At 44.6% G+C, this 9,673-nt stretch overlaps 1 protein-coding gene across 1 annotated transcript; it reads right to left on the bottom strand.

Moving 5' to 3' along the window:
- Positions 1-248: 248 nt before the first annotated feature.
- PDCL3 (phosducin like 3) lies at positions 249-8,763 on the bottom strand. The gene is made up of 6 exons (XM_061377942.1): positions 8,618-8,763; positions 7,084-7,213; positions 6,333-6,423; positions 5,539-5,682; positions 4,534-4,742; positions 249-2,265 (listed from the first exon to the last, which is right to left on the bottom strand). Exons 1-6 carry the CDS (start codon positions 8,621-8,623, stop codon positions 2,123-2,125), a joined length of 723 nt encoding a protein of 240 aa, XP_061233926.1. The 5' UTR covers positions 8,624-8,763; the 3' UTR covers positions 249-2,122.
- Positions 8,764-9,673: the final 910 nt, after the last annotated feature.

Genomic DNA, 9,673 nt, shown 5'->3' with positions numbered 1-9,673 from the left:
AACTGGATGGTCTTTAAGGTCCCAGTCAAGCACTAGGACAACTTGAGGAGTCTTCATCCCTAGATATTTCCAAGATCAGATCTCACACGAACTCCATCCAACTGCAGTGCTCATCCTGCTTTGAGCTCCTCTCCTGCTGTGGTCCATGAATCATCAGTGGACTAGAAGGCAGTGAAAAGGCAGCTGTAAAGTCACTGCTACTCTGACTCCATAGAGGCTCTGAAGTGGGAGACAGAGAGAAGAAAAAATGTATCCAAAACATTGCCTACTTTTAAAATGAGATTTTGAACTGAAATTGTCACAGGACGGTACAAGATGGATTGCAGACCCCACTTCCCCTCCCTGGAAGGTTTGATAAATTTTAAATTAAAACCAAGTTGAATATGGCAGCTGCATCTGCATCAGCAATACAGACCACTCAACTGCACCAGATCTTAAGGGAAAGGCTGAGGGTGTGACATTCACTTTACACACATTTCACAGGGCCTTAGTTCAGGTAGGTTTAGCCTAGCTTTTGGGACCGACTTTACCTTTGGGGTAAGGGGATGGGGGTCTTCTAGATAGTTTCCTGCAAAAGGAACCCAGTCCACATGCTCAGAGGTCACCAAAGCATTGTTAAATGAGGACAGCCAAAGGATAAACAAAATAAACAAACGCATGCTTCTAGGGGGAGAAAGAGTTGTCCTCTTCCTAGACTGTAAGAAGTTGTAAGTACAGAAAAGCATCAGGTCTGACAGTATTTTGGGTAGTCCAGTGTCATGAGAAGCGTGGTGCTATGTACAGTATTATTCAGGATTTATCAGTTTGTATTCTGCTGCATTTGGCTTACTTGTAAAGTGTTAATATTTTGCCAAAAAAAAAAAAGGAGACTTAAGTTACTGAAAACACCTTCCAGATCTCAAAGAGGAAGCTCTCCACCAGGACTTTAAAACTTCACCTGAAACTGAAGGAACAGTCATTTGACTAATTTGATTGAGGAGACAGTGCAGGAAACATGCTTTAAAGTTGCTATGAACCAATACAACACTGTGAAAAAATTGCTTGTTGTTACATTAAATACCATCCACCTACAGATTCCAACAGCAATGTAACTCAATGTCCTTAGGACAGCCTTGTTAGCAAAAGCTCTGGAAGCTTGCTCGCCCAGGTGTAGACAAATTGAGAGTGTAGGTGGACATTAAATCCAACCCAAAATAAGCAAGCAGCTCTGAGTGTCAGCAGATCTAAAACTGAGGTGGCATTTCAGTTCATTCTCTTCTAATTATTCAATTATTATGACCTAGAAGATGGAAGACTTTAATACAGGAAGACTTCAGGTCTTCAAACATAATTTTCTCTCCCATTTGGCAATGGTGCTACTGTAGTAACGCATCGGACTTCTCACTTGTGGAAGAAGTCATCAGTTTCACTCTTGAGCATCATCATCTTGAATTTATTTTCCCCAGTTAGCAGGTAAGATGGTGCAGGAAACTCAGCCACTATCACAGGCAAAATACCGCTGCTAAATGAAAGCGTGGTCTGGACTCAGCAGGTCCTGGGAGATGCTGGCCATCACCACGGCCTCTCTCAAGATGTCTGGAGTTCCAGCTCATGGCCTCATGCTGGCCCTCCTGACAGCACATCTCGGCAAAGGACCACATGCCACCTTCAGTGACACCCACATCCCGTGTCACCTTCCCTAGCTTTCCATACAGTCCAGGCTGTCGGACATATACACGACAAGCCAAGACAAGGCCCAACCAAGTGCTATAACCAACTGTTTAAGACCAGCTTGTATTTCCTTTTTTTGTTTTTTAAGAAATCAGCAATTTACTAAGAAAATAATAACAAGAGACATGTTTCCACTGAAGTCTGTATTTTAAAACTTTGAGTCAGATTTACTTAGGCTTCTTAATATAAAATGTCTTTCACAATCTTAAGTGAATCTGCAGTAAGTTGGTCTTTAAAAAAAAAAGAAAAACAACCCAAAAACCCCTTTAATTTCTAGAAGTTTCTAGATAGGTGTTTGTCTTGAAATACTACTCTTTTGGGGCTTAGTAAGATCTTGATGAGTGTCTCCAGTGCTCTAGGTGAGAACACTGGCTTCAAGAGTACTGTATCAATCTTGATGCTGCCGCAGAAGTTAGTCATCCTCTGAGTCACTCTCGCTCCTGGCTGGGACACGCGCCCTGATTGAGGACATAAGCTGGTCCTGGATCTGCTTCTTGGGGTTCTCCTCAAGGTCAGTCTTGATGGCACCAGACTCTGAAATTTTCCACTCCAATTCTGCATAGAGGAAAACAAGAGAGCCATGAATGCAGGAAGCAAACTGGAAAAAGGCCACCCTTGCTTCCCCACCTTTCTCTTACCATCATAAAAAGCAGGGCACTGCTCTATTCCTTCCCCTCCTCTTCCATACCCAGGCCCCAGCCCCTGTCCTGCACTCACTCCAGCTGAGCCCTCTCTTCATACAGTCACTACTGCTGGCACAGGTTTCTGCCCAGGGCACAAGGGTACTGCTCTGCAGCCCATCAGCAGCATTCCCAGTGCCTCCCAGCTACCTCTACAACCAGGAGTGCAAAAGAGGTGATTGATACCGAGCAGCAGCTTTAGAGGCAACTCTCCCAGTGAAAGCAAATTCAACCTTCTTCTAACCACATAAGGGCAGAAGACGGGTTTGCACATCTATCACCAGTGAAGGAGAACTGCTCATATATTACAGCTGCCTCCATCATATACAGAGTTCATCCCAATCAAAAGAGCCTGGGAACAAACCTGTGGAGGGGCAAACTGTAGCAATTCCACTGACACATGAGAATTACAGGTATTTTTCAGGGATGTATTCTGTAAATGCAATTCACCCCTTTCCCACTACACCATGCCCTGCTTATTAGTTCCTTAGCAAGACAGAAAGAGTGACTCCACCATCAATAGCAGGCCTATTACTATGTAGGCCCAAATTGGATGGCTTCCCAGAAGCAGCAGAAAGTCAATACAACACACTCAGTTGAAACCTCTCTCCTACTCCTGCTGCAAACCTATCATTAAATCTAATTTCCTTCAGAAACTACAGAGTAATGAATACAACCTCACACTTTCTTTTACCTCTGGTGGAAGTCACCTGGGCTTCGGGGACAAGGAATGAAGAAAATAAAAGAATGTGCAGAGTTCCAGTGCCCAGCTACCTGCAATGACCAAATTAAGCTGGCTCAGATATCCCCCAAAATCAACTATTTATGTACTAAAAATGGGAGAAATGACTATAGGTTTTGCTACCATTGCTCACTTCAGTACGTAATTACCCAACCACTGTAGTCACTTAGCTGCTCTCAAATCAGTGATCTCACTGGTGAGCTTCTCCCCTTCTGACAGTTCCAGACAGGGGAACATTTTCTACAGCACATGCTTAAAGTATCCCATAAACTTCAGATGTTTAGTAAAAAAAAAACAAACCAACAACAAAACCAACCTCTTTGCATCCTATCCCAGTATAGACAGTGATATAATCCAGCAGGGACCCGGAAATGCTGCTTAACTGTTGCTCACTTTAGATAAAGATGCCCTTGAAGTCTGATCTTAAAAAAACCTTTAAGGCATCTGAACCTATATGCCTACTCAGAAAGCTGATGAGTATCCTTTCAACTGAAGTAAAATCCAACAGGTTACAGAGTTGCATGCTCTTTCCAAGAAGAATCTTTTTCACTGCTGACCTCTGCCTTCAAGCACTGCTGTAGGACACCATACCCAACCAACCACCTCCAAATAGCAGCTTTTGCTGAAGAGCCACGTGCTCCAAGACCTGCACTGCTGCCCTCATCACCTCCTGAAGCACATCATGCTGACAAGGCTGCAAGACCCAGCCTGCCTCCAGGCTAATGACAAGGGCAAGGAGAAACAGGTCTATGGAAAACCACAACTTCCAGGAAAGGTAACAGCCTTTCCCTGTGGAGCCCTGTGCCCCTGAACTACCCAGGCAGGAGCTTAACATGCTGCCATCTCCAGGAGATGGCAAGAGGAAAGGGAAGTAGCCCAATTTCAGGCTAGCAGCCCCAGTCAGATAAATGGACAGGCTCTCTTTAAGGGTTCACAAGGAGCAGAGCCTGCATGTCAGGAAAATACAACAGATAAATACATGCTCTCAGGTTGAAACAAGGAGCACTACAATGCAGTAGGCAAGCACCAGTTATCAAGAACCAGTTATCAAGTGCACAGATTATTCAGCAACTGGAAGCAAGGTCAGTCATTCAGGTGCAAGAGCCCCAAAGAGTATGTGTGGGCACTATTTACTCTTTAACGTATTCAGGAAAATCTGTTTCACCCAACATAGGATGTGAATACTTCCACACACATAAGATTAATATTTGTATGTTGGCCTACTCAGCCACTCATTGCTTTTACAAAAAAGCCTTAATCACACATTGCTGAGCTACAAGGGTGCAGAAAAAAAATAATAGAATTTTTAGTACCTCCCTTCTCCTCCTAAACCTCATTTCTCTCATTCCCAGCAAAGTAGTTTTGCTTTTCCTTTGGAAGATGTGAAATGCAGCCACTCACCGTCCCTTGTGAGGTTCATGCCACCAAATACCAAAGGCCCAATGAACTGAGCTTTGATATCTCCCTCCAAGTAGACAAATATTGTAGGCAGGTTCTTATCAGGGTAGTTGGGAATGCAGGTGGTAGAGATAGCTTTGATGAATTTCACATCTCTGAACTTTCTTGCAAGACCGCTCATATGTTGATTTATTAAGGCACAGAGTGGAATTCTGTGAACAGCAACACACACGTATGGAAAAAAGACAGTAATCAGCTCCAGAAGAAAGGTCAGAAATACCAGTTCAGTAAGCAGCATCCATGGAAAGACATGTCTACCAGGAGCAACTTCTGGATAGTTGTCCACTATTCCAAGAAAACCAGAATCGCTGGAGGTTTTGGCTTTTTAAGATATTAGCAATACAACCTCTCCCTCCATCATACAGATAAATTGATCTAAGAAGGTATGATATTTAGAAATTGCATGAGCAAGGGCAAAATCAAAATAATCTTTCCTGAAATAAAGTACGCAGATGACAATGAACACATGTAGGGCAATCAGAATTAATGAACAAAACCAAATACTTCTAACCCTTTCCAGAAAATTCTGGCAACTATTAGACCTTTTAGGCAAGTTTTTCCATCAAGCTAGCAGGACTGGAAACCTGGGTCACTCCATTTTTTTTTTTCCTCTAGAGGCCAGGCTAAGACACACAGTGATCCTTCTAAAGCACAGCCCTTCATACTTTACCTGGAATAATTTCCAAAACCTGGATATTTCAGTGCAGCAGCTACGTCTGTGGTAGCTGTACGGTACAAATCGTGCTGTGCTATACAGATGTACAAAAAAAACCCCATTCTTTATGGTAACACCATTTTAGGGCTAAGTTTGGCAGTCTTGAGTCAACAGTAATGAAATCACTAATTCAATTTTTTATTTCTCAGAAGTCCAGAATCAGTTCCTTCATCTCCACAATACCACACATTTATTGATAGTGAGAGGTTTAAAGTTTAAAAACAAATTCTTACCCTTGCTTATAGAGGTGCAGGACTACCCATATATCTTTTCCAGCCTTTGTAACTTCTTGAATGTAATCTTTTCCCGAAATCTCCAAAACTTCCCCAAATTTATTCTTCATTTGTGCTGCTTTCATTTCTGCTAGCCTTTGCCTCCTGAACAGCAAGGAATGGGAAAGAGATCTTGAGAACAGATGTGTTTTTGACAGAACAACACTTGAAGCAGCTACTTGAAACCTATACTTCAGAGACACATTACAAACTTCTTCAAACAACAGAGCAACAAAAGCAAGTTTACACAGAAAATAAGTGCTCTTGTATTTGCATCACAGTCTTAAACTGTCAACATACAGGAAGTACAATTATGTTTCATTAAGTATTTTTTCCCCTCATTTCTGCCCTCAGCAGACACTATACTAGCAAACTAAATAGCAAAAAACATAGAGATGGTAAAGAGATAATGGAAAGCCAACACTGTAATTATGAAAATCTGCAGCACATTAATCTCATTCATACAAAAACTGAGAAGTCTTGGAGGCTATTTTCAAAGCTCTCAGAATCCTCAGCCGTGCACTCAGCAGGTGCACATTATCTCTGCAAAAGTAGGTTGTAGATAAAGGACACTGAATTTAAATGCACTTATCCTATTAAAGACATTTAGAAGCTCTACAAGACACCAGAAACACAACCCACTTTTTCCATTATCAGGCCTAACAACATCCTTCCCCTCTTCAGCAGTATTTAACAGCATATAAAAGAAAAAACTCCAATTTTCATTAAAGACAAATTCTGCATGCTGCTCTGACCTGTACATTTCAATAGCTTTCTCATCTTCCTCATTAAATTCATCTTCATTCTCTTCCAGCTCTTCCAGAGTCATGTCCTCATAAGTCTTCACTAGAACGGAAGAAACATCAAATCAGCAAAAAACTCATTCCAGGATTAAAGCTCATCAGCTTTTATCAGTCCAACAGAATTTATTTAAGGACAGATTAACTATGAGAAATATGGCTTCTCTGAGGTATTAGTGTTACAGGACTTTTAGAAAATACTATGCACTTTAAACATATAGGTGCAAAGGACTCTCATTTGAAGGCTGCCTAGACTAGCACGTAAGGACCTGTGCTAGCATTCAAATTTGATGGCCGCATCAAAGACGTACCTAACACGCACAACAACACAGCAGGGATGCCCAAACAACACAGGAAGGAGGAAGCATACAACAGGTAATGTCATAAGATACTTCTACTTGAACATTCACACAGCAGACTCCCTTCACACTGTTCTTATTTCAGTTTTCAAACATCTACTTCTATAAAAATATGAAGCCGACATCAGGAACAAAGCTTTCTTGTGCTGGAAGAACCCATGTGTTCAGGAATGTATTTGTTTGACACTCTTAACAGATGACCACCCTATGTGAAAAGAAGTTTTGGTATTCCTTACGGGCTTGGAATAAGACACATCATTTCACAGGCACATGAACATCACTGATGGCCATTTCTTGTACAAGCTTCCACCAGAAGCCATTCCAAAACTTGCCCTCCTGCTGCTCACCAAGAGACTTCTGAAGGATGGCAAGCTGTTCCTCTTCCTTTGCACGTTCCTGTTCCTCCAGGTTTTCCTTTGGAGGAAGGATACCTTTCTTGCGCAGGATGTCATTCCACTCTGTGTCTTCATCTGGGTCCTAGAACAGAACAAGAAATGGACTACATGCATTCAAAGTGAACTTTACCACTTCAAGAACTTAGCAGAAGCAAGTTTTTCAAGAGACGCAGCACAACACTGAGCTGATAACTGGATGGATGTCACCAGAAAGTCACAGTGTGCATCCTCCTGATGCTGAGGCTTCTTTGCAGCCCAGGCCAACCCTGAATCACAGAATGCTTTTTAAATATAGGGGAGAGCTCAAATGCAGAAGAGTGTCTTTATTTGATTTGATCCCACTCCCCGCATGTACAAGAGGTCTCAGTAGGATACAAGAGTTTGAAGCCTTGTAACCATCACTGTAGCTCTCACAAGGTGAAAGAGAAGTGGAGAAAATCAGCTGGGCAACAGGGAAGTGGGCTGCCCACATTGCTCACATACAGAGCCTCAACAGAATGACAGGTCACCAAGTCAGCAGCAATTGGATCGAGAAGTGCTGGTGAGAAGACACACAGGTGCCAGCCTTGCAGACATAATTCTGGGTATATAGGAATACTTCTTAGGAGATTCAAGTATGTGTGACTACATAAGTGCTTAGGGGAAAAGCAAGCACAGGCTCTGCCAAACAAGCCCATTGCCAGGAAATTAGATCTAAATCTATGCTTAGTCTGTTCCTGAAAGTTAAGATTTTACTGTGGCATAGTTGTAATAATCCTTCAAATTAAGGCCAGCCAGCACCTGTGTATTGTCCAAGTTAGATAGAAGCTTTATTTCTTTAATACATGAAAATTCATTTCTCTGCAGCCACAGGCTAATTGCGGTTCCTTATTGTCTTGAGCTAAGTCCACTTTAAGAACTGAATACACCACCTGTTGCTTTACTATGGCTTTTATCAACAGAGCTTACACTAGGTCTGTTCAAGAGACTGCATCTTCTCTCTAGACCAAAACACAGTACTTCTAGACTACCGGGAGGAAAAAAAAAATAAAGTAGGAGATGAAACGGTAGCACAGCAAACAGCGCATAAGATTACTTTTCTTTTTTCGTCTCCGATTGTGGTCATTTTCCCTTGACACCGCATCTACTATCGTTTATCAACATACCACAGTTGACCCTAAAACGCCCATCCACGTGCTTACTACAGCAGTCAATTACGGTACTTGAAAAGACACACCAAACGACCACAAAACCAAGCCATGCAGCTCCATAACAAGGCCCCACAGGGCGGACACGTACACCCTCAGAGAAGGAGCCGAAGGCGGGCTCCCCCTCACCCTGCCTTCCCCGGGGTGCTCCGCCGGCACGGGCGGCCCATGACTGCGGGTGGGGCCGAGGCCGCCCCAGGGGCCGTGACCAAGCACTGTACCCGGCCCCAAGCTCCTCGCCCGGGCGGGTTTCCTCTGCAGCACACGGGCCCTGTGCGCTGAGCCCCCCGGCTGCTCACCTGCATCCTGCCCGCAGGGCCGGGGCCCGGTCACCGACAGCAGCACCGGAGCTCGGCAGGGATAGGCCGGTCCCGGCGTGCGCGGCGCAGCCGGAGGAGGCGGTGCTCCCCGGCGGGGCGGTCGCAGCTCGGCAGTCTCTTCCCGCAACGCCTAATAAGGCCGGCCCCGGCTCCCGCGGACCCGGCATGGGCTGGTGGGAGCTGTAGCGGGGCGGACCGCCCTGCTTGAGCACTGCGGGGCAGCGGCTGTCCGGCTACATTAATTCAGTGGTTTCAGCTCTTGATGTGGGTCTGTTTCTTCCCTCTTCTTCTCCCTTCCGCCAGCATTTCCCGTAGCCGCCAGTACCGGGATTTAAAAGGTCCGGGTCCCCCCGTTACATATTGGTCCTGTCCCTGTTTCTAACGGGGATCCCACTTCATGTTCCGTGAAGGGGGCCCTGGCGTGCGCAGAAGCGTGACTTAGAAACGCTCCTTTCTCGCTTGTCCTGGGCTCTCGCGGCTCAGCATCCTTCTCTCCTGGAAGCAGAAGGGTGTGGGTGCCCCATAGAGCAGCCAGGGCTAGCGGGTCCCGGTCCGCCGGCAGCTATGGTGGGCACACACTGGTCTCTCGACCCTCAGGCAGCCGTCCATCACTGCGTGCTTCCCCGACAGTGATGCTGGAGAGGTTTTCTGCATAGCTACTTAGTTATGTTGGTTGGTATATTGCATACCTGCAAGTGGTAGCTATAGTTATTGCATCTTGGGCCTGGGATAAAGTGACCTTCTTGAAACAATAAGGAGCTCATGGACACAACCAGGTCCTTTTCATGTTTGAAAGATCAAAGGAGAACAGTTGGGATTGGTAATACTAAAGGTTATTTGACAGCTTAGCAAAGTGACCATTCCATTACCTAACTCGGCAGTGAAACTAACTTTTAAGGCATCTTGAAGTGAATTGCCTTCATTATGATACTAAAAATCAGCTCTCCTCTGAGCATGTGGAAGCACTCATCTGTTGGCCTGACCAGGTCTCAAGGGAGATGTGTTGCCTACCAGGATCACGGATCAGGGATGTGG

The sequence above is a fragment of the Neopsephotus bourkii genome, unplaced genomic scaffold (assembly GCF_033783945.1).
Source record: "Neopsephotus bourkii isolate Nb327-2 ecotype Australia unplaced genomic scaffold, CSIRO-AGI_Nbou_v1 NB_1760, whole genome shotgun sequence".
In the NCBI taxonomy this organism is placed as follows: Eukaryota; Metazoa; Chordata; class Aves; order Psittaciformes; family Psittacidae; genus Neopsephotus; species Neopsephotus bourkii.
This window is presented reverse-complemented; position numbering and strand designations above follow the sequence as displayed.